This window comes from Notechis scutatus, chromosome 1, assembly GCF_049901735.1.
Source record: "Notechis scutatus isolate UNSWTSFEM ecotype Mainland chromosome 1, rNotScu1.2, whole genome shotgun sequence".
Classification (NCBI taxonomy): Eukaryota; Metazoa; Chordata; class Lepidosauria; order Squamata; family Elapidae; genus Notechis; species Notechis scutatus.
In genome coordinates this window covers 29,571,367-29,597,055 of record NC_142009.1, presented here as the reverse complement: position 1 = coordinate 29,597,055, position 25,689 = coordinate 29,571,367, and the positions used below count along the sequence as shown (strand labels likewise).

At 36.2% G+C, this 25,689-nt stretch overlaps 1 protein-coding gene across 3 annotated transcripts in view; it reads left to right on the top strand.

The window, feature by feature from the left end:
- The window catches only part of ADCY3 (adenylate cyclase 3), a 69,739-nt gene that overhangs the window by 38,922 nt on the left and 5,128 nt on the right, over nt 1–25,689 (top strand). For all 3 annotated transcript variants that reach the window (XM_087960187.1, XM_026671514.2, XM_026671515.2), the window contains 13 exons: nt 888–999; nt 4,668–4,795; nt 6,129–6,287; nt 9,802–9,964; nt 10,339–10,458; nt 13,276–13,418; nt 14,441–14,602; nt 15,879–15,966; nt 16,890–17,006; nt 19,180–19,436; nt 22,079–22,160; nt 24,529–24,687; nt 25,115–25,261. In XM_087960187.1, the coding sequence (XP_087816313.1) occupies nt 888–999; nt 4,668–4,795; nt 6,129–6,287; nt 9,802–9,964; nt 10,339–10,458; nt 13,276–13,418; nt 14,441–14,602; nt 15,879–15,966; nt 16,890–17,006; nt 19,180–19,436; nt 22,079–22,160; nt 24,529–24,687; nt 25,115–25,261 (1,837 nt within the window). The remainder of the gene's footprint in view (nt 1–887; nt 1,000–4,667; nt 4,796–6,128; nt 6,288–9,801; nt 9,965–10,338; nt 10,459–13,275; nt 13,419–14,440; nt 14,603–15,878; nt 15,967–16,889; nt 17,007–19,179; nt 19,437–22,078; nt 22,161–24,528; nt 24,688–25,114; nt 25,262–25,689) is intronic.

Below are 25,689 nucleotides of genomic sequence, written 5' to 3'. Positions count from 1 at the left end.
ATAGAAACAGGAACTAGCCAGATTTCTCAACCCAGTTTCTTTTCAGGAACAGAGATTAATCTTTTTCCTTCCAAACAAAGCTGAATAGGGAAAATTATCCCAACAATAAACACAGGATTAAACGTCACCAAGCACAGAATTAAACTTCACCAAAAACCAGTTTTAGACCAAAACCCAGAAAGGGTATGTAAACTCACGTTTAAATGTCAATCTTTCTAGCTAGCCAAGAAGAAGTATTTCCAGGGGAGTATTTCCTCCCAACAGCAGTGTAAAAAGCTTAAAACAACCCTTCCCCTTTAAGAAAGTATCAAGAAAAAAAAACCCTCCTTCAGAGACAGTAAGTCTAGGCATACTGCCAAGAATGTAATAAGGGTGGAAAAAAACAAAAGGAGATTTCTTCTAACTATCGGTTCTCGGAACTGCTTATAAAGTTAACAAGGGGTTCTATAGAACCGGTCAGAACTGGTAAAATCCCCCCTGGTTTTAAGAATGGGAATGGAATGGTGTGACACTAGGAGGCCTCCTGTTCCCAATCCTACCCTTACATGCTTCCTAAAAACTGAGCAAAAATAGGTAGGTCATTTCACTGTATTATTAAAGTAGCAGATAGCCTCTTGGGGCCCTCCACACAGTTGGGAGTCACTTGCAGCCCCTGATGCCTTAAACACTGTACACTTCTGAAATAGAAGAAGCTAGTAAACATTAATGTGGAATAGAATTAAAGCAGAAAAGAGGAAATATCAAAGAACTGATGACAGTGAGACTAAATTTCAGATGAGAGAGACTAATAAACCAAATGGTACAACAGCCATCATAAATTGTTTTTGTTGCAGCTGTTAATTGATGACATCTCACCTGTTTTGGCTCTCATGTCTTTCATTCTACAGCATCGTTTTTGCTGACATCGTAGGTTTCACACAGCTGTCATCTGCATGCAGTGCCCAAGAATTGGTGAAACTTTTGAACGAACTCTTTGCTCGATTTGATAAACTAGCAGCTGTGAGTTTCTGGATCAGTCTTGATTATTTACTTACATATAATTCTGGAAATCCTTTAGATCTTTGGAGCAAATTGTGTGTAATTCAAACTACCCTTCTTATATGTAATATGTTAGTTATATGTAACTAGTTATATGTTATAGTTATATGTAACTATACATACATAGTTACATAGTTATATGTAACTATTACTTTATGCAGTTTGAAGCAAATTAAAAATGAAGAAGAAGCAGACAAACACAATTCTGAAATACAAGTGCCAATAAAAGGGGAGGAGATTTATCAGAGATGAGGTTAAGCTTTCCTGCCCTTCTGCTTTTATTTCCCATTTTTAAAGAGTTCTTGCCAAAGAGCCATTCTATATTTTTTAAAAAAATCTGGCTGAAATTACATATTTAGAAATAAATAATACCAGCAGAACCACATTCAAATATAAAACATTTTTTGAGATTATACTGAGAGTTCTGGATAAATAAATATATTTTACTGTAATATATTCAACCTCCAAACAAGATTCTGTGCCCTGCTGATGTCATTCTTAAATGTATTCAAATATCAGATAGATTTAGTACTTTTAATTATAAAGTTTCTATAGCATTGCTTGAGAGATTTGATTTGACTATCCATTTGTTTTCTTAGCCATCTGGCTAGGACTATGGAGGCTGTAGTGAAATGCATCTGGAGGGCAATGTTTGCACATGGATTAAATCTCATAAATAGGACTAAAGACAAATACAGGAGAATGAAGCTGCTACAGTACATGATTATGCCAGCTATTTAAAATAGAAGCAGTCCTTGACTTAGGACCACAATTAAGCCCAGAATTTATGTTGAGAAATTTGTTAAGTGAGTGTTGCCCTGTTTTACAACTTTTCTTGCCACATTTGTTAAGTGAATCACTGTAGTTATTAAGTTAGTAACATGGTTGTTAAATAAATCTGACTTCCCCGTTGACTTTGCTTGTCAGAAGGTCGCAAAAGATTATGACGTGACCCTGGGACACTGTAACCATCATAAATAAGAACCAGTTGCCAAGCATCTAAATGTAAATTACATGACCATGGGGATGTTGCAACGGTAATAAGTGTGAAAAATAGTCATAAGTCACTTTTTTCAGTGCTATTATAAGTTCGAATAGTCACTAAATGAACTGTTGTAAGTTGAGGACTACCTGTACATGTGTTTATGGATGTTACTATAATGAGCATTGGAATAAGAATTATTTCAGAAATTACTTTAGATTTACAGCACATTAGTTTTTTTCTTCAGCTCATGATAATTATTTTGTATTAGCAGCCATATCTCTTTTGGAGTTGTTTGCTTGTCAAATTAATTAATTAATTAATTTTGCAAGGTATTCTTGCTATGAACTATAATTATTTTATTACCTTGACAAATTATTTAGATTAAATAAGCTAAAGAGTAAACAAACTGAAAACTCTACTTTAGCATTTATTACAATATTATTTAATTATATAGTAATAATTAATTAATTATGAGATTTCATTTCAGAAAATATAAGAAATAAAGCCTCCAAATTCTTTTATTACAAAAGTGGAGCCAAATTATTCTACTATTTACTAAAAGTGAACATTTCAGCAATCTGTAAATTAATGTAGGTTAAAGAATTACAAAGGGTGATTCCGATTATAATCAAATCAATCTATCTTCTTCATGAAATGTTTCAGATGACGGCATGTTACACATGTAATTCCCTTGTATTTTCCCACTGTTTCTTTTTGTACAATGTTAAAAAATGTTTAAGAAGTAAATATAGGATATGAAGGTTTGGGCACTATTTTGTGAACTATGAAAGTAGAATTTACTTTTGCCAGAAGGTAAAAGCTGCTTTGGAATACACAGTGGTGTTCATGTAACTCCTGTTGGCAACTTCTTAAACGAGATGTTTTCTTGCGATCATGCTGCCACAAGAGGGAACAACTATGTGACTCCAGAAAAACACACAAATGCTATAAGGAATTGTCGGAAATAATTATCTGAGCACCTCCTGTGTTCTAAAACAGTTTTTCTCCTTTAAATCCAACTGGGATTCATTGTTAAGTGGGATGGTCATTAAGTGACACATCACAAGACTGTACCCAGTTTTACGAACTTTTATGCCACAGTCATTAAGCAAGACATCATGTGACCAGACTTGTGACCTCCTGCCAGCTTCCCCATTGACTTTCCTTGTTGGTAGCTAGCTAGGAAGGTTGCAAATGGCGAACAGGTGACCCTGCTGGTAAACACCTGCTGATTGCAAAGCACCCAAAACATGGCACGTGACCATAGGTCATAAGTTACTTTTTTCAGTGCTGTCATAACTTTAAATGGTCACTAAATGAATAGTTGTACGTTGAGGGTCACCTGTGCAACACTGTATACAAACAATAAGTAAATAAATAAATGCTCAGTTATGATGGTTAACTGATTTTCAATATTTCAGGGTTTTGAGTAACTTAGCAATAATATGCAAATCTTTTTGTGGTTTTAATGTTCATGATTTCTAAATTTATCTTTAGTATTAAAGTTGAATATAAGTTTAAATTTGGGAGTTGAAGAATTGATATATAGAATGATGTTTGTCTAAATTAATTAAGGTAGAAAATTAAAAAAATTTGAGTTGATTACTGATTATAACTTTTTTATAAATAAAAATTTGAGTTGATTACTGATTATAACTTTGAATAAATATTAGGGTTGTGCATGCTTTAAAAATGGTTTAGAAGGGCTTCAAACTTTGTTTGAAAACTTTAATGAACTCTGCTGTTCATTAAGGCAGTTTCAGACTACCACATGAGCCTAAAAATTGTAGCTGCTTTAAGAGTTGCATGATCTGAATCAAGAGTTGCATGAAGAACCATTGGACAATTGTAGTGATATAGAAAAACCATATGGTGTTGATCTAATTTCATGTGACATCCATTCATGTATTAGAAACATGATTACATCTATTCCCTTCCCCCCAACTTCTCAAGCTAAATATATGCAGTTCCCTTAGTTTTTCAATCTTGCCATATGGTTTAGTTTGCAATTCCCTGATCATTCATGTTATATTCTTCTCTGAACATTCTCTAGTGTATCTGAATATTTCTTGTGCTACCATACTCAGAGAATGAGAGAATATCTCATAGAATCGATTTTTAGTTGTGATAACTTCAAAAGTACAGCATACTTCTTGAGGCAGCCTGAAATATTGCTTCCCTTTATTCCCCTTTTGTATTATGGTTCCAAAAAGGAATCATGTGTAATTGGAGTCATACTGTATACGATCAACTAGGGATCTTAGTGTGCTACACTGTAATTGGAAGGTGGAACAGTGGTTAGAACGCAGTATTGCAGGCTAATCCTGCTGCCTGCAGGCTGCCTGCAATTTGGCAGTTCAAATTTCACCAGGCTCAAGGTTGACTCAGCCTTCCATCCTTCCAAGGTGGGTAAAATGAGGACCCAGATTGTTGGGGGCAATAGGCTGTAAACCGCTTAGAGAGGACTGTAAAGCATTGTAAATTGCTAAGTGCTATTGTTATTTTGGGTCAGAAGATGAATGAGGCAGGGAACCCACGGCAGCCTTTTCCATGATTCAATAATAGGTTTAAAAGTAAAATGCAGGTTTCTGAAATCTGAAAATCCTAAATATTTACTTTTTTTAAAAAAATGGCATTGTTACAGAAATACCATCAACTGCGTATCAAGATTCTGGGTGACTGCTACTACTGTATCTGTGGATTGCCAGACTACCGTGAGGACCATGCTGCTTGCTCAATCATGATGGGTCTTGCTATGGTGGAAGCTATTTCGTAAGCATTCACACTTTGCAAATTTGAATGCTGTTTTTGGTTTTTCTGGCCTGGGTTGTTGTCTTTTTTTTTTCACTCATGTTTTTTTTTTCTTTTTCCCACATGAACAAGTCTTGTTATATGAAGTTGCCAAGGAATATTTTTTTGTGAAATATATTGTTTTATAAGAACTTTATTGAATTACAGATGTGAGAGCCATATTTGCTTAGTTCATTTGCTTTAGGTAATTTATTAAAGTCATAGAGTTGCAGGAGTGAGATAGGTAGCAAATAAATTTAATAAATGCATAAATAAGCCTCGCTGCAAGATTCTCCATTTGATTACAGAACTCTTTCCCCCTTCTCTGTTGCCCTACTGTAATTAAAGACAGTAATATTTATTATATCATTATTTCCTGATATATTCTTTCATATTTTTCACCTAAAGGTTAATTGTGTAGAAATCTTCCCCTGTGTGGTTGCTTCTGAACTGTAAATTTTCATCTTAGTTTATCTTTTCTAGCTGGAGATTCAGAAAAAAAAGTTTCTTGGTCTTTTTTCCATTCACCATGATAACTAAACAATCTCTTTCCAGCTAATTTGGTCTCTCTATAAAACAAAATTCCATGCTTAGAAAAGTCTTAGGAATGGAAAATGTTGGCCTTGAAAATATTTATGTAAAATTACAGGAATAGCAACATTGAAATTAGTTTTACAGCTCAATTATAGAAACAAGCTAGAGAAATAAAAGAGAGGAGAAAAGGAGAGCTGGATTATTAGGCAATCTTTGGAATCTGGCGCAAGTTCAGATTTCATAAGAATAAACAAAACTGTTTCCTTAGTGCTCCAAATCAAGATTGTTGACAGTGATAGAACTCATCATGTTTTTTGGCCGTAGTTTTTCCAGCCCTAGTTTTTCCAAGGGTTTTACAGGGGACCCTTGTGCTTTAAAGAAATAGTTGTGTTACCAAGCTATAGCTTCCCCCCACCCGCGTGCTATCTAAAAAGCCATATCTTGCATTTAGAGTTAATTTTTATTAGTGTGCCTATTCCTGTATTCAAATCCTCTTCAGAACCTGAGTTTGTCCATGATGCTTGAGATGAAGGGCCCTTGTAGTCTACCCACATCCGGAGACTATTATATTGAGGAGGTTTGTGTTCCCTTAATGGAACCGAAACAATTATAGCAACCTCATATTTCTTGTTTATTTTCTTTTCCTTCCTAATGCACTTAGCAGCAATGAAGCCCTATGCACAATAAAAGCAGCCATAGCAAAGCCTTTTCAAGTACAGAAACAGGAAATAACCAGTCTTTTGAGATAAATATTGCTTATTATTAATTTATTCCTCTAAAGCTATGTAAGAGAGAAGACCAAAACAGATGTGGACATGCGTGTGGGGGTGCACAGCGGCACTGTCCTTGGTGGAGTCCTAGGGCAGAAACGTTGGCAGTATGATGTATGGTCTACAGATGTAACGGTAGCTAACAAGATGGAAGCAGGTGGCATCCCTGGGTAAGTGCCTCTTTAGGACTGGTTTTCTCAGGACTATTGTTATAAATGTGTTACAAAGAATCCTACGGTTTTAACTTCTGTTTAGAACAGGGGTGTCCAACCTTGGCAACTTTAAGACTTGTGGACTTCAACTCCCAGAATTCCTCAGCCAGCAAAGCTGGCTGAGGAATTCTGGGAGTTGAAGTCCACAAGTCTTAAAGTTGCCAAGGTTGGACACCCCTGGTTTAGAAGGTACGTTAATACTGCAAACTTTAAAAATCCAAAACCAGATCTTCTGTTGAAAACACCATCCAGGTTTAGGGATAGTATTGATTTTTAACTAGCAGCTAGACTCACTGTTTTGCAGTAAAAACAAGGCACCTGTTCTTAGGATATGCTTCAGGATCACTTAGAAATGTATAAACACATATTATGCATCACATTACATTGCACTTGTATGCTATCCATTCTTGCAGGCTCTGGATGGCGAACAACCTGGTAAAAACAACCTTCTGAAAAATAGTAAATATGAAGCCCTTACCAAAAGTAAAATTGACAAAATCAATAAAAATAAACAGAAAATGTAGACGCTCATGTTCCCACCTGATTCCAGCCTTCACTTACAATATGTCTTCCTTTTATCCTAAGATTTTATCCTAAGATATCCCTTCTGAAAACTAGGAGAGAAAGAGATGGGATCTCTGTGGGAAGAGAATTCCAAAGTGTGGAGGAGGCAATGATTGAAAATCCCTGCTTCCAGAAAACCTTTTTGATTACAATCTTGTACATATAATACCTGGAAGGAGTTGACCCTATTCAGTCTGATTGGATTTAGATTGCCTATGCCCTTTCAGCAAGGTTCTTTATTGTTTTTTTGCATTAATATTGCAGGGATTAAAATCCATATGTGCATTCATTTATGCTTTTCAAAATGGAGAGAAAGCGAGTTATAAACTAACCTTAATTATATTCATATTGCATGCACATTCCCTACTAACAATAAATATTCTACTGTTCAGTTTGGTAACATATGTGCCAATAAGCCACAAGCACAACCAAAGCCCAGCTCTAAAATAACAACACAAACAAAATGTAAAACAAACATAAAAATGAAAACCAGATAAAACTACAAAAATGAAATTAAGAAAATTAAGCCATTGAGGAAGTGGTTGGTCTGTCCTTGGTTAGGAAACTATTCCAAAGCACCGGTAGTACAAATGAAAAGCAACACTTCCTAGCGTTGATTTCTGGTAGTGCAGACAGTGAGGAGTTTGTAGTTTGTGAAGCTGTGATATTTGTGTGCGCTGAGGCAGTATCCAGTTGTTGCTTATTTTGAAAATGGTGTCATAAAACTTGGGAAAGATAGTGCGTGATAATATACTATTGTGGGCTTCAGGGGAAGGAATGATGGACTGAAGATGTCTCTGCGAAAGCAGAACTGATGACTGTAACAAAAACCAAGGAACTGGTGAGTAGACAGGTTCCTTGGAACCTCTCTGGAAAAGGAGAGGATGGAAGATTGCCCATTTTTGCTCTAGGTGGCTGCTCTGTACCAGTACAGGATAGCAGTCTCCCATCAGTGTGAATGTTAGGAGACGATGGGAATAGCCATCTTGCTTACAACCATGGTCAGCACCTTTTAAAGAATACTAAGTTTGCTAATTTTACTTTCTAATCACTTTCACAAATTGCTTATTTACTTATTAACTTCTTGTTAAGTTTGAAAGTACTAGGTGATTTCTTTTTCACCCCTGAATGAAAAAAATAATTAATCATAAGCTTAAGAATTTAAATAATTTAAATAAACAAGTAAGATTGCAAGATATAACAAAGATAAGTAATTTTTAAAAAATTGGACACTAGAAAGGACAAGACTCTCAGCTGAGGGATAAAAATAAAGCTCCCATTCTGTGTTAGTTAACTGGACCTACAAAATAATGCAAAATGTTGTGTAACATTGAAAATATTAAAGGAGACTTTTGAAGAATGTAACCAGAAATTAGCGGCTATAATATCAACAGTGTCAGTCATGATGTTTGACTCTATGAATAGACGTCAAAAAGATATTACTGAAGAAATGATAGAAATGGAACAACTTTATCTGACAAAATAGAAATGGTACTGAAAGGGGATTTACAAATGGCAGGCTAAAAAATGACGGAAATGGATGTCTCACTGAATATATAAAAACAAAAACAAAACCCTGCTAATGTTTTAAAAGTCAAAATGGAAATATAAATGAAAAACCAAGAAAGTCACCTGGATATTTTTTTTTCTTATGGGATTTATAAAAGAGGTTTATTAAAGACCTGAAAAATTCTTTGTGATGGGAAAATGAGTGAGATTTGTGGGTGTCATTTATACATTCCACTATGTGAGTGGAAGAGATACTGGCTAGGAAACAATTAGACAATTAGAACTTCATAGTCAGAAAAGAACGACCCACCTTAATGGATGAAGCAGTTAAAAGTGACAGTGGAAAGTTTGTACTTTCAGACTTGGAGGATTCTGTTAATATAGCCTTATAGCAAAGTAGAATTAGTTCATCTTGTCATGTTTTCCTGCCTGGTTTACCTAGGAGGACTGACAGATAAAGAAGAAATGAAGAGAAATCAAATCCTATGAAAATCTTTGAATGAACTAATACTGAGACTATTAGAAGTAAAAGGAAGAAATATAAAATTGTGTATTTGATCAAGGTTAAAATAGAAAAGAATAGAATAGAAACTTTATTGTTGCTTTAAATGTACACTAATACATTAAAATTAAATTTCATTGCATTCAGTTCTCAAAACATCACCATTATAGATATACCCAGATACACACACATATATGACACAAAAAACATCTAAAAAGTCTAAAAAGGTTAAAGCAGAGGTGGTATTCAGCAGGTTTTTTTGCAGTATCCTTCTCCTGCCATGCCCACCAAGCCACACCCACAGAACTGGTAGTAAAATTAAAAGAAGATACGTTGTTACATACTACTGGCAGCCTTTTACTGGCAGCCTTTTCCTGCTGACACCAAAATTGAAAATACTGTTTTATGGATTTCTCTATAGATATGGACTGAATGATAGATGAAGAGATAATTGTAACTCTGGAAGTGATGAAGTCTCTCTAAATGTGTTACTGGTGGTGAAATTTGGAAGGAATTTCTTTGTATATTTCTTGTCTCTTTATTATTTCTCCTTTTTCTTTTTCCTTGCACTTTTTCCTTTCTTTCTTTCTTTCTTTCTTTCTTTCTTTCTTTCTTTCTTTCTTTCTTTCTTTCTTTCTTTCTTTCTTTCTTTCTTTCTTTCTTTCTTTCTTTCAGTTTAGCTAGTATAGATTTTACTATTAGAATAAAAATTCTTAATAAAAATTTATCAGGGATGTTATACTGAAAAATACTTTCTATTTATTTCAGGACAGTAGTATATTCTGTGTTAATTCTGAAAGCCCTTGAAATTCTGGACTTCTCTCCAATCTTTTCTTCAACAGCTGTCACATTTTTCACCTTTATTAAGGCTGACTGCATTTTCTGTGGTCCTTTTAGGCGTGTACACATTTCTCAGAGCACCTTGAACTGCTTAAAAGGAGAATTTGAGGTGGAACCAGGAGATGGTGGGTCACGATGTGAATACCTATTGGAAAAGGGGATTACCACCTACCTCATAATAGTACCGAAGCAGGCACTCAAGAATGGGATCAATGGGGTGGTGAGTATTCCTTTCACTGGGTTCTTTGAAAAGAATGGCATTATATATCAGCTTCGTTAGGATCAGAGGAAAGAGAAGAACATGCTCTCATCTATCTTTGTCCTTTTAGCTTCATCATGATACTATGTCAGATGGATGCTTGATTTTAATTCAGATTGATTATCTTGATACTTCTGCTGCTATTGGCTATTCTAAGCACTTGGATGTTCTTTCTAACACAAAAGTTCTTTTGACTGGGACTTCTCTGCATTTAAAGAAGAACATTGTGACAAGAGGCCTAACTCTCCTTTTGGATACTTAATTTAGATAACCTAGCCTTATATGCATTGTTCTGTTTCTTTTATTGTTCTGTTTCTTTTTGTTTCATATTACAGAAGTTATCTGTCTCATCCTCCCATGGGAACTCACCTCAGTTGATCAACACCAAAGAATGCAATGGGAGCATTAATACAACCTGCACAACCCCAGATGAGGCAGAAGAATCAGATACTAGGGTAAAGGGGCAGATCGGATAGAGAAAGATAAATAAACTCTTCCTTGAAATGTGTTCCAAGAAAAGCTGCTTATGTGTAATACATAAAAATTATGTCCCAAAGGTACTTTTTCAAGAGGCAACTGGTTTTTCTGGTTTTTCTTTGAAGATGTTTCACTTCTCATCCAAGAAACTTTTTTAGTTCTGAGGTGAAGAAGAGCTGATGAAGTTTCTTGGTTGAGAACAGAAACGTCTTCAGAAAAAAACCAGAAAGTCCAGTTGCCTCTTAAAAAAGCACCTTTGGGACAACCATGACCTGGATGACTGAGAATCTCCATAGACATAAAAATTATGTATATTTGCACGTGCATAGATTGGGGAAGGGGTTTGTGGATAGAAAAGTGATCATTACTAAAATCCTTCTAGGGTAATGAACATTTTAAAATGCTTTTGAAAAATAAAATCTTTAAAAAATGAAAATGGAATCAATAACCAGTTGACCTTAACCAGGTAATAAAAACTAACAGGAAGCTTAAGAGCAGTAAATCCAGCATTAAAACAAAAACATTTTCATGGGTGCAGGTTGTGCGGGAGGGAGAATAAACAAAAGACATTGAATATCAGATTAATTTTGTAATAAAGTTCCAAACATGAGAGAGTTGTGTCAAGAAGCCCTCTAATAAGTACTTGCCTGTCTTTAGGCCTCTGATGAGGATTGGTATAAAGTTCAGTCAAGTTTGTTGACTTGTGCCATCTGTTACACTTCTCCTAGGCCTAGGGAATAGTAAGAAACTATTTGCATGCAGAGACCCCCCCCCCCCCCCCCCCCCCCCCCCCCCCCCCCCCCCCCCCCCCCCCCCCCCCCCCCCCCCCCCCCCCCCCCCCCCCCCCCGGCGTGCTTTTACAGCTGAGTTATATCAATGACGGTTTGTCTTAAACACCATGGAATTAGTTCCCTGTGTTTTTAAAATAAGAGTAATCCAATGTAAAATTGCTAAGTACTCCAGTGTATACTTGCTAAGTGATCAAGCAAGTATACACTAAGCACTAAATTCACTTAATGTATAATTGAAGCCTTAATATAGGTTGCATACCCTGCTATTTCAGCTATTACACAGTTGATCCTTTAGTCTACTTGGTTTGAACTTGTCCTAGTTTTGTGGCATTTTGGGTAATATTAACAAGATGTTAAAGTGACTCTAGGTCAACTGCTAAGGATATATATGATGTTCTTCAGTATATTCCCAGGATTGAAATCTATCAAGCAATAGAATGGTGGATTTGAAGGCAAAGATTGGCTAAAGGGGTTATTATATATAACTGGAAGTAGAATTGTATGCTTGATTTGCTGCAATATTGCTGATATGTATTGTTTGCTAACATTTTAATTAGTCTTTGGGACAAAGAAGATGACTTTGACATGATATGCTAATGTGATTTCTAGTCTCTTTCCATTTTCTTTATTGCTGTACTCTTTGTATTTGTAGTAGAGTTGATATCTATGGAGAGTCTCAGTCATCCTGCTCATGATTGTCCCAAAGATGCTGTTGAAAAGACAACTGGACTTTCTTGGTATACCAGTTGCCTTTTCAACAACACCTTTGAATGGAGTTGGTATTTAATGTTTTCTAAATTTTGTATTTATTAGTTTGTATAATACATTAAAAAACTTGAGTGGCATCTCTTCCAAGATCAGAAAATATTGCAAAGATATTTTCTTTGGACATTGCACAGAAAAAAAAGTGTGTGTGGTGTGTATGTATAAAATTGCAACACAGTGACAAAAGTGACACACACAAGGGAGAATATGTCAAATTAAGCATTCAGAAGTATATGCTCCAGCTACAACTGCAATAAAAATAGTAGTAATTCAAGTAAAAATAGCAGTGTCGGTAAGTGAATGGCATCCAAGTGTCCAAATCTAAGTAGAAAGTTGAGAAATGCACACAATATTTCCAATAGTTAATTTCAGCTGACTATTTCAACAGAACACATCATACAATTCTTTTTTGTATATCTTTTGCTTATGTCCCTGGTGTGTCATCCATGTGTGGCAACATGACTATCATTCCCTTCCTTGTTCCTTGTTTTTAAAGAGTTATTTTAATTTAAAAAATAAATGGAAAATTGCATGTTTTTATTGGATGGTAAGTAACTTTTTTTTTTTTGTAAAACTATCCACATGCTCAAAAATAGAGATGAAGTTAGGCTGGGAAGGAAGAGAACCACAGGAACTGGGCATGGCTAGTTTAGTGAAGAGAAGGATCAGGGGAGGCATGATAGCAGTGTACCAATATCTGAGGGGCTGCCATAGAGAGGAAGGGATCAAGCTATTTTTCCAAGGCACCTGAAGGCCAGACAAGGAATAATGAATGGAAACTGATCAAGGAGAGATTCAAACTAGAAATGAGAAATTTTAAGACAGTGAGAACAATCAACCAATGGAACAGCTTGCCCTCAGAAATTGTGGGAGCACCATCACTGGAGGCTTTCAAGAAGAGATTTGACTGCCATTTGTCAGAAATGGTGTAAGATCTCCTGCTTGGGCAGAGGGGTTGACTAGATGACCTACAAGGTCACTTCCAACTCTGTTAATCTGAATCTGAAATCTGGATGGATGGGGTGGGAATGGGGAAATAGACGAGGTAGCAAAGAACAAACCCATCAGTCTACTTGGTATAAAGAAGCGCTCAGAGTCACCCTGCACTGCAAGATAGGCAACAAATAAATTTAACAGACAAATAAATAAAATTGTGCTTTTTTAAAAACAAATTCTTGTTTAATTAAATTTCAGCAGAAAGTGAAATACAACTTTTTATTTGCCTTCTTTTCTATCCAGGTAGTGAATCCTTCCTTTCCCAACCCTCGAAGGCGTCTTCGCTTACGTGACTTAGCAGAGAGAGTGGTGGATGCTTCAGAAAATGAGCAGGAACTCAATGAATTGCTTAATGAGGCCTTGCTGGAGAGGGAATCTATCCAGGCGTATGTGTCTTTTCTTTCATCTTAGAGCTAATTGTGTGCTTTTTGCTCCATTCCAATGTTTCTCTCTTCCTCTACCAGTTTGACTATAACACTTATTCTCAACAATGTCCACCACTGCTGTGATTTCAGACTTTCACCATAATTTAGGTCCTTGTTTATGTCCTTGTCCTGCTTTGGTTGCTATTTTGTATTGTTAATAAAATAATTTTAGTTGTTTTTATTATTGTATTTACTTTCTATTTTTTCTCTATCCTACAATTCAAGCTGCAATTTATCTTTGTTATGTTTGTGAATTTATTCTGTTAGACCCCTATCCAGAAAATCACTGGGTTGATTTACTTAGTTCAGAAATTATTTCCATCATCTAGTTGTCTCTGTAATATAAACATTTATTTATTTATTTATTTGTTTGTATGTTTATTTATTCATTTATTTATTTATAGCTTCACACAGCATTTAAAGAATGTAACATCCTTTTAATTCTCATATGCTTATATAAAACTGAAGAACAAGCCATCCACAGCATAGCCAGCTGACTTTTCAATCATGATTTAAGCTGATAAGGGATTTTTTCAAAATAAAATGAGGACTTAAATAGCATCTAGGCGGATTTTAAAGAATTTCTTAGGGGCATACCAAGTGCAGCCTCACAAGTAACAGTGATCAGAACAGCTGCTTTGTTCCTGAGGCCTCAAAAAGATAATGCCAGAACTGAGATAGTTGGCCATTCTCATCTGGAATGAGGCAGCTTTCTATTTGCTAAGATACGAGTTCAAAAAACCCATGCAGGATCAGAATAAAGGCCCTTCTAGTCAACGTTCTCCTAAGGCTAAATAAGATGCCCTTGGAAGTCCACAAGCAGAATATTTCCCCCCAAATGGTAGGCAGTTAAAGACATAATGATTTTTCTTGAAGTCTCAGTGAAACTAGACTGAGAGCTTATTATTTTACTACTATTCTAAAAATCCCATACATCCTAGATGAGGATCCTAAATATCTAACATGTTCTAAATATCTGACAGGCTAAAAGGCAGGTCCACCTATCGCCTATCCATGCGTTTCATTGATCCTGAGATGGAGACACGTTACTCTGTGGAAAAGGAGAAGCAGAGCGGGGCTGCTTTCAGCTGTTCATGTGTGGTCCTGTTCTTTACTGCTATGGTGGAAATCTTCATTGATCCACGGTTAGTACAGCTAGATCTGTGAAGCTGTGCGTTTTTCAAACAGGGTTGTTAGAATACAGGTTGTCCTTGACTTACGATCACAATTGGGACTGAAAAATTCATTATTAAATGAGGCATCATGTGACTACACCCAATTTTACAATCTTTTTGCTGCAGTTAAGCAAAAAAAAAAAAAACAACATCTTATCCATTTGGGTTGTGGGAAATTGGTTGGGAAGGTTGTATATGGTGATCATGTAATCCTAGGATGCTGCAACCATTGTAAATGTGAGCCGGTTGCCAAGTGCCCAGATCATGATCGTATGACTGAGGAACATTCTTTTTAGCTCAGAGGCCTGAAATTTAGGAAATTCCAAGACTCACAGCTTCTGTTTGAAGAGCAGATAATAACTGGGACTAGGAGGATTTTTGTTCATTTTTTATTCATTACAAGCAATGTTGGCTCAAAAAGACCTGGTCAGTCACCTCCCACTGGGATTCCTATAAAATTCTCTACATGCAAGCTATAGCTAGTGCAGAATGCAGCTGTCACCCCTCTAGGGTAAACCAGATGAAGAAACAACCAACATCATATAGGCGTAAAGCTACTTTTATTAGAATAGTTAATTGAATCTTGCAAGTCTGAATATGCTTCCCTTCTCCATCCCGTCATGTGAATTAGGGGACATTTTATTAGTTTGTTCCTTGAAATGGGCTTAAGCCACATTTGTCTGGTCATTGGCTTGTGAATGAATATTCCCACTGTTCTTGTGTCTGTCCATTAAGCTAGATTAAATAGGAGCAACTTTCTCCAGATCCTATGGGATTGTTACTTGGAAATTGGTGTTTTTAGTACCTGCCCCTACTCTTTTGAAACCCTTTTGGCAAAAATTTGGTCAGCTTCTTGTCTCTTGGGCTTTAAGACAATTATGAAGACTTGTTTAGTCCTGTCCAGAAAGAGGGTGTGTGGGCACATGAAGGTGGTGATTGCAGACATATATTTACATACATTTTTTTCATTTTTATATTGTTGGTGTTTTAATATATATTTAGGGTTGTATGTTGGGGGGGGGAAGAATCAGTAATTTTTATGTCAGTCTTATCTGCCCAGAACCTTCAGGAATAAGTGGCAAGCAAGAAGAATGAAACAATTATATAAAATAATGCCAAAAATTATGTGCAAAAATATTCTTTTATAACAGAGAATTTGACTGCCTCTTCAATCAGAACAAAATACTGATCTTTGATCTTCTTTATATCTGGTGGTTTCTTTTTTTAATTTCCTATTCTGCTGCAGGCTGCTGGCAAATTATGTGACATTTGTTGTTGGCGAAATCCTTCTACTCATCTTGACTCTTTGTTCACTTGCTGCCATCTTTCCCAGGGTAAGATCTCCAAAACATACAATTGTTAACTGTTGTAGGAATCTCACCCTTTGTCATTCTTCAATGCCAAATAAAAGTTTTATCACCATACTACCAGAAATATTTGTGTTTCTATGAAAATATTTCTTATTTCAAGTTCCATTTAAGCTATAATAGTAGAACTCCTATATTTCTTATTGTGTGTATGGAAGTGTTTATATATTTTCAACTCTATGACTTTCCATCTTGATTGTGGATGGTGCCATTGTGAAGTCAGTTTGAGTAGACACAGCCATATTTGCTGGGCAGCTTTTGTGCTTGTTTTAACTGAGGGGACTTAAGAGACAAAAATGAAAATTTCCCTTGCAGCAGCTTAAGGCATCCATTTTACCCCTTAAGCCCCCCCCATAGAAAAAATAGCCCACTGCTTAAGTTTTTTAAAAAAGTTACAGTGGTTTATATGGATAGGATCAGTGTGTTTGATAGTCTTATTTTGGAAGGATTGCAGTTTTCCTTTTTTATGTTTCTCTTCTCAAAATCTAGAAAACAGTATCATCAATTGTTATAACTGGCAGGAGTTCCGGGGTGGTAAAAAGGCACTGAGGATATTTTTCTGCTAATAATTTATAGTGTCTTCATAGCACCACCCAGCCATTACTGAAATGCTATGAAGTCTTTCCTTGTGACTCTTATTTTGGGCAGAATTTGGGACAACAATGAATGAATGACTCTAGAAAATGCAATTAATTGTTAAGAGGGAGATGGCTAAAGATGCTATGGACTGAGGCCAATTTTTTTTTGTATACAAAAATGGTGTTGTTACTGTCTTTATTCCATTCCTGTTCCCCATAGGAAATTAACGTGTTCCTTATTGTCCTAGTGCTGGGTTACATTAGTGCTATAATAAATTTAAATAACAAAATAATGCATTTTTATTAATACAGGTTTTCCCTAAAAAGCTCGTGTCTTTTTCCACATGGATTGACAGAACTCGTTGGGCCAGGAACACCTGGGCCATGTCTGCCATTTTCATCCTAACCATGGCTGACATTGTAGATATGGTAAGCAAAGATTGAAAAAAAATATTTTTTCTTTCTTAATGTCATTACATCCTGCTAGCTTTCTAGCTGGAGGTGAGAAAAAATTAAGAAAGTATTAAAATAGATTTTAATTAATAGATAATAGAAAGGATTAATGTTTATATTTTGCTCCCTCCTCATTAATTCTCTAAGATTCCAAGCAAATTAAAAACAACAACCTTGAAACATCAAAACCATGGTCCTTTCTCCAGTTCTACTTTCCAGTGGTCCAAGTAGGAGGAAATAGTGAAGCTAGCTCTCTAAACCATTTAGCATGACGTGTGATTGACACCTGCTGTGAACTTCTTTTCTGGCTGAGTTGATAAGTGTATAAAGAGTTGTACAGTGGAAATCATTAAGGGAAATTAGTAAAAAGCCAGCTGCAGTTGATTATTTTTAGTACCTGTTAATAATTGGCCAGACCTTGAGCTCTTCTGTGCTAAAACTGATATGGAAATACTGCTATTTCCAGGCTGGCAAACTTGGATGAGGTTTCCAAAAGGGGTGGAGGAAAAGAACGAAGGCTGTTTTTTTCTTTTTCTTTCTGTCTCTCTGAAAAAATAAATGGCACAAGGATTATTTACTGCAGTGCCTTTTCCTTCTCTTATCCATTGCTGGCCATGTTTGGAATGGAGTGTTGATAATGGAGTCTTGCTAAGGAGGATCACTCCAGGTTTTGTTAATCCATCAGAAAACATCCAAGGTTTAAAAATCAATTAGACAAATCTTCAGATTGCCATGTGGTGATTTTATTTTTATCCTTTGATGGTTTAAAAGGCCCTTTTGGGTGATATGGTGGTTTTTTTCATGTAATGCATATTGAGCTTGCACAGACTGTTTTGATAGATCAAATGGGAAGGAGTTGGATGCATAGAAAAAAACAGAAAACTGACAGCAGAAAGACTTAGTGGTCCATCAACTCTGTATTTGAGAGGTTTTTTTGTTGTTTTTGCTTTTGTTTACATTTATTTTTTTTAATTATCTTTTTTTTTAAAAAAAATAATTTTTGTTGAACGGTAGTCATGTGATTATCAAATGCTTTGCTCCTAAGACCTTGCCCCATTTTTGTTGCCCATCTCTGAACTCACTCAATCTTATCAATATCTTTTTAAAGTGAGGTCTCCAGAACTGGATAGTTTTCCAAATGGGGCCCCGACTAAAGCCCTATACAATGGGACTAGGACAGGGGTGTCAGATTTGCGGCCCGGATGTGCTATGCTCTGGCCACGATGACTCCCGTTTTAGCATGGGGGGCGGGAAGTTGCAATACGTCACGTGATGACATGAGTTTGACAACCCTGGATTAGGACATCCTTTTTCCCGCTGGTAATCCTCTAGTGATCCACCCCGGAATTTTATTTGCCTTCATAGATGCCTAACTAGTGTTTATACTCATTTTGCAGTCACCTGCTGTGAGCACACCTAAATCTTTTTTCTGTTGTTCTGTCTACCACTCTACTACTAAATACTGCATTGCATATGATGCATTAGTTATTGTTGCTGATTGTTTTACAGTGGGTATTATGAATCCAGTTCAACTTGTTAGGGTATGAAGTTACATGATTTCAGAAACCTCCACCCCCCCAGCAATAAATGTAGTCTAAAAATAAAGGGTTGAAGGGGAAAGAGAGGCTGTAACTTAAAATATTAAACATATGTGTTCTACACTAGATTTAGTTGTCTGAGTACAGGGACACACACTGCAAGAAATTAGAGCAAACACAAAACATGTTTTCAGAGTTTTGCTGAATCACAAGTGAATAAACCAGGGTAGAGTTCATTAACCAAGCTGTGGGCTAGAAATGTAGACTGTTCAGTGATGTATTTTACAAACAGAAATAGGGATAATTGCCCCTACAACAGGATGTGACAATTAGTGAAACTAAATGACATGATTAGTGCTTATGTGTATTATATATAGCACCTAAGGAGTGACCAAAGATTTGCCATAGGGTGGGGTATGTAGGCATAGCATTTGTCTATTGGAAAAATCTAGATGATCACAAGAGATTTAATGTTTTCTGTATCCATGTGCTAGTATCTTATAGTTCTCCAGTTATTACACTTTTAGTTAGAAGGATTTTTTTTTCTTCACTGGAAAATAAGGGTGTTGAAAACAGAGGACAGCCTAACCGCTCTTCTTTTGTTTCAACAGCTCAGCTGCCAGCAGTATTACACCACTGTCAATGATACAGTTTCAGCAGTGCTTCCGGGTGGTTGTGTTGAGAATCCCAAATACTACAGCTACATAGCAGTGTTGGCACTGATTGCAACTATAATGCTGGTGCAAGTCAGCCACATGGTCAAGCTCACTCTGATGGTGATGATCACAGGGGCAGTGGGAGTGGTCAACATTATGGCCTGGCAACAGATCTTCGACAAATACGATCAGGAGCGATTCCAGGAGAACACGTAAGAAGCTTTTTTGAGGTCAAAAATGTCATAGGAAGGTGTTCAGGGTAATATTGGGCTTAGGCCATATCTGAAGTGAAGAGGTTAATAATAATTCATTCACTTTTTTGTTACTTTTGGTATTCATTGCTCTCTTAAATTATTTAACTAATTTTAATGTATGTCACATTACCAATAGATGTCGAACTTACAGAGTAACATGAAGAGACTCCATAGATTAAGTGATTTATATAATAAATTTCATTGAAGAAGCTTACAAGAAGTGAAGATACTAGTTTGTTGGTGAGGTGGTTAAAGGTTATGAACTAGGAACCATGGAATTTCAGAGTCACTTTGGGTTAGCTGCTCACTAAGTCCAAACTTCTTTACAGGATTGTTGTCTTAGAGGAAGTTGTCTATGTTCCATCTTGAGTTGCCAAAAGAGAGGATAAAAATACAACAGGTAGATAGTAAAAGAAAGTGCATTCAATTCAATTACATATATAACAGCTAACAGATAATCAGAGTTGGAAGGGACCTTGTAGGTCATCTAGTCCAACCCCCACCCAAGTGGGAGACCCTACACCATTTCTGACAAATGGCAATCCAATCTCTTCTTGAAAGTCTCAAGTGATGGCGCTCCAACAACTTCCGAGGGCAAACTGTTCCATTGGTTGATTGTTCTCACTGTCAGAAAGTTTCTCCTTATTTCCAGGTTAATTCTCTCCTTGTTCAGTTTCTATCCATTATTCCTTATTTGGCCTACAGGCGCTTTAGAAAATAGCTTGACCCCTTCCTCTCTGTGGCAGCCCCTCAAATATTGGAAGACCTCTATCATGTCTCCCCTGGTCTTTCTCTTTACTAGATTAGCCATGCCCAGTTCCTGTAACCATTCTTCATATGTTTTAGTCTCCAGTCCCCTAATCATCCTGGTTGATCTTCTCTGTACTTTTTATAGAGTCTCAACATCTTTTTTATAATGTGGTGAGCAAAACTGGATGCAGGACTCTAGGTGTGGTTTTACTAAGGCTTTATAGAGTGGTATTAGTATCTCACTTGATCTTGATTGTATCCCTCTGTTAATGCAATTTAGGATTGCATTAGCTTTTTTGGCGGCGGCTGCACACTGCTGGCTCATATTTAGCTGGTTCTCCACTAAGACTCCAAGATCCCTCTCACAGTTACTGCTATTGAGCCTGGTTTCACCCAGTCTATATGTAGAGGTGGGTTCCAACATGAAGAACCTGTGGTTCCAAAGCCTGGGATTTTTAAATAAAGAATATGGAAGAAAGAGGGAGAGTAAGGTAGCAAAGTTTTGTTCTATGAATTCAGGAAGATTAGCTTTGGATGCAGAGAATCCTAAAAACTTGTTTTGTCTTCTGCTCCCTCCAATGCATTTTTTTCCTTTGGACAGCACTTGCAATGAAACTATACATAAAATACTCCTAAGTTTCCACAACCTTTCTTTGCTTGTTGAATGAAGTTAGAACTGAGTTGCACACTATATTCAGCTGTATTAACATGTCAGATATTCTTTCTAAGACTACAGCTAATTCTTAACTTATAACTGGTTGCTTAGTGACCATTCAAAATTAAGGACCCTTGTTGAGGTAATTCCCTGTTAGGAGAATGAGCGCATGCAGGGAGACGTATTTGAGAGAAGTGTTTGAATAATACGTACACAGCACACAGATACACTGTACAGTAAATGTAGATTTTTAATTCCAGAAACTTTAAGCAAATCTCAAACACAGTCCAAAATCATTCACAGGTAAGATCAGTCAGTTTTTAGTCCAGGGATAATCCAATAACAAAGTCCAGTGTCAAAAACAGTTCAGTATCAGACTTACATCAAATCCAAGAATAACAGTCAATACAGGAACGGCAAAACTCTCCAACAGAAGGAAACAGAGACTCACTGAGACACACTCTCTTCTGAGACTAAGACTAAACAACCCAGGTTTCTGGCTCCATCTTATTGCCATTTTAGAAACCACACCCAATTACACTTTTATGATTCTCTTAAAGAGACAGTATAAAAATGTCTATCCTGGTTTATATATTGTCCAACCCAAATAGCTGTTAGGTGACTCATATTCCTAACAACCCTCCCCCTCCCAAAAGGTAGTTATAACCCACATTTGAAATTCCAAACTTTCCATCCCGTGTGATCACAATTTGGGCTCTTGGCAACTGGTTCATATTTATGATCTTTTGCAGTGTCCTGCAGTCATGTGACTATGATTTATGACACTTTTTGCAGGAAACTGGTGGACATTGGAGTTACTTAAAAATGTGGCATTTGCTTTACAATCGCTACAAAATAGTTGTAAAATTGAATCTGTCACATAAGTGCTTTGACTTACAACTGTCATGACGTATCGGAAATTCCAGGCTCCATTACAATTTAAAATTGAAGATTACCTGTGCTCTCATTATAAATGTGGCAGTCCAATTCTATATGCATGTTCTTTCAAGTATGTCTATGTGTAGAGCTCAAGCTGACAGACCTGCTTTTCCTTGTGTGCTTGTTTTCTATATAGATCTTTCCACTTACAGACTGAAGTGAAGATTTCAGGAAGATCTTGATCTCATGACTTGGCTGAACATGTAGTTCACCCTTTCAAATTTTCTAACTGTGAATCTTGTTCATTTGCTTGCAGGATCTCATTAGTTCCATCAAAATATTCCATGACAGTGATGATCTTGGTGATGATGCTCAGTTTCTACTATTTCTCACGTCATGTGAGTAGTTTACTAAATTTCTTATTTTAGGCAGTTGGTACCTTGGAAGCTCAGTTTGCCATCAAATTCTCTTAAGGTAATCGTATTTCTGTATTTTTCAGAATTTTAGCATTTTAGGGTGCCTTATCTATCATAGCTTGCCTTTACATTAATAAATCTGCAATCTTTCCAGTCAAATCGGAGGACAGCTCAAATGGCAGATGTCTCTGTTCCTATAAACTGTGTCAACTTTTTTTTTTTTTTTGAAAACTAACAGTTCTGGATTCCACTGCTTCAGAAAAAAAAAACCCACATAAAAAGTGTTCCTGTTCTTGGTTAGAACATATATTAAATATATAAATATAGAACATATTTCTGTACATATGTACTTTTTTGTCATCAGATAATAAGATTCATTCAGAATGAACTTCCGGTTTGCAGGGCTTCGGTGGCAGGCAGGAATCCGCGATTGTGCGCGGTTTCTGCCTGGGCTCGCCTCTGGAGCGCCCCGAGCCAGCTGGCTTTGGGGCTAAGCCACCCCATAGAGGTGGTGAAGAGGGGGGAGATCCCAGAAGGGTCGAGGAAAGCCGCATATTTCCTCCTCAGCTGGCTAAACTCCCTTTCCCAAAGGCGGTAAGAGTGGCAGTCAGAAATGGCCGCCTCAAAGAAGCAGTCATCCGGAAAAGAAAGGGCAGGAGGAAGTTAAGAAGTGAAAGTTTTGGCTGACCGGGATAAGAAGCAACAACTAAGGTATCCTGGAATTTAAATTTTATAAAAGATACATCACTCCCAAAAAAAGAAGAAAGTGTTAAAAGAAACAGCTTGTGTGTATTTGGATTGCTTGGTGACTTTGGGACTTCTAGAAACTATATTTGAATGATTAAAAACAATTGGGTGTTGTTTAAAAAAACTTTACAATGGCATCACTTGTGGATGAACTGAAAATGGAATTTAAAAAATATAAAGAAGAGGAACAAGAAGGGAAGGGCTCTTTTGGCTCAGTTTTTTCAATTCTTAGAAATGGCGATCTGTACCTACGAGAAACTACAAGAAAAGACTGTGCAACAAGAAGATTGGGACAAAGAAGAAGCCATATTTAATGAACAAGTAACTTTATCTGGGGAAGAAAGGGGAAAGTGGGGAAAGAGAATGGAGAATTTAAGACCTAAAAAAACAACCAAAAAAGGGAAAAACAAGGTGAAAAGTGGATATAATGTAAGAAAGCAACAGAAAAGGGGAACACAGAAGAAGGAAATGGAGGTGGAGAGACAAGGGGGTAAAAAGGGCAGAGAGAAGAAGCAAGGGAGTAAGGAAGGGAAGAGAAGCTACAAAAGTTTGGAGAAAGATGTAAAGAAACAGGACTTATTCAGAGATAATGGGTAAAAATTTAACTGAAAAAGCGATTCTGCAAAGGTACATAAGATTGTATTGTTATATTTGTTTTAGAAATAATGTTAGAAAATTGGAAACAACATATTATTAAAAAGTGGGATAAAATAGTCAGTGTGATTCAGTGAAACTTTTGTGAACAAAATAAATGAAATGAAATAAATGAGAGAATTGAATTAGGAAGGAATGGGAATATTTTAATTACACAATGTTTTAAAATATAAGTGAAGTGGGGGGGGGGGGAAGTAACTATGGAAAGTTTATAAGTGTTCCCATAGAAGCATGATACCTATTTGAAAAGTAATGTGTAAAATGTTTAAGATTTAAATGAATATTAATATTAACGATAGAATTGAATTGGTATGGATTGTTGTTTTAATTATATATTCATAATTTTTTCTTTTTTAAAATATAGTGTGTAGCTTTAGAATGTATTAAGCAGAATTCGAATGGAAGTTAGGTATTATATTAAGTGTTATAATTTTAGGGGAAAGATATAAAGGCGTCATACTCCAATCAGTGATTACAGGAGAAATTTTGTTTAATGAGAAAAGATAATAAACAGCTGAAACAGGACAAAGAATATAAGTATAATGATCTGAATTGAGATGAAATAAATTTAAAAAAAATTAAGAAAGTTAAAAGAGGGGAGAAGCTATATAGAAAATGTAGAATGATAATAAGATATGGAATGGTATATAAAAATGAGCATGAACTTGAATTTGTGTCTGTACGAAGAGATGTAACCTGGGATCAAGCTGCTTTCAAAAAAGATGTTTTATGTTTTTATGTTTTATGTTTTGTTTGTTTATGTTTGTTTTTAAAAATCAATAAAAAAATTCAAAAAAAAAAGATTCATTCAGTATATGAATGATTCAACTTGGTAATGACATAGCTTTTTAGTATCATCGAGGAATAAAAGACAATATCAAATTTTAATGTGGGATTTTGGACTACATTATTAATGTGACATTTCTTCCCTCTTCCTCCCCCATTGCAGGTAGAAAAGTTGGCTAGGACTTTATTCTTATGGAAGATTGATGTTCATAGCCAGAAGGAGCGTGTGTATGAGATGCGGCGCTGGAATGAGGCTCTTGTCACCAACATGCTGCCAGAGCATGTGGCACGCCATTTTCTTGGCTCCAAGAAACGAGATGAGGTACATATTGGTAAACAAGAAGTTCATGGACAAAACAGTATGCAAGTAGGATTTTTTTTTGTTAAGGGGCTGATATTCAGAAATGAGAATTAAATCAAGCCTATGTTGGCAACTCCGTATATTCCAGAGTATATATCATATAGTTACCAAGACTAGAGATAACCAATGTGTTAATCAACACCATTAAAATAATTTTCTTCCAGGAAGGCATACAATTGATTTATTAACCAAAGGTGATAAAGGCACTGCTAGCTGTTTCCACCTTCAAGGGAATGCAGTACTATAAACCAGAAGACAATGTAAAAATTATGAGATGAGATTGGGTATATTGCATTGCACAATTGATTACATGGAGGCAATTATGTCTGAATACAGTAGCACCATTTATCTATTTTAATTTCCTCTCCTTTCTTGCCCTCTTGTGTAGGAGTTGTATAGTCAGTCTTACGATGAAATTGGTGTTATGTTTGCCTCTATCCCCAACTTTGCTGACTTCTATACAGAGGAAAGTGTAAACAATGGTGGGATTGAGTGCCTTCGCTTCCTCAATGAAATAATCTCAGATTTTGATGCGGTAAGTCATCTTTAATCAATAGCTAAAGTAACCTCTTGATGAGTTGGCCCAAAGAAAATCAATTACTTATTCTAAGAGTTATCCTTGAGTTATGCTTCACGTTAGGAAAATAGCACTTTATATCATAAATGTTTACCCCTCAATTCCCCCACCCCCTTTCAAAAAAAGGAGATAAGATCATGTGAATTCAAAATCTGTGCTTCTGAGCCTTGGGAGTAAATATCAATGCGCCATATCTTCATTTACTGCATTGATAAATTTTTGTCAGTTTGCTCTAGGCATCTTAATTTAAAATATTTAAGCATGCAAATCTAGCATATACACAGACAGCATACATCTTTCAAGTTATTGCTTATATTATGTGCTTTGTGAGGTGTGGAGCATCTGTATGCTATTTTTTACGAGGCACACATGGTAGAGAAAACAGC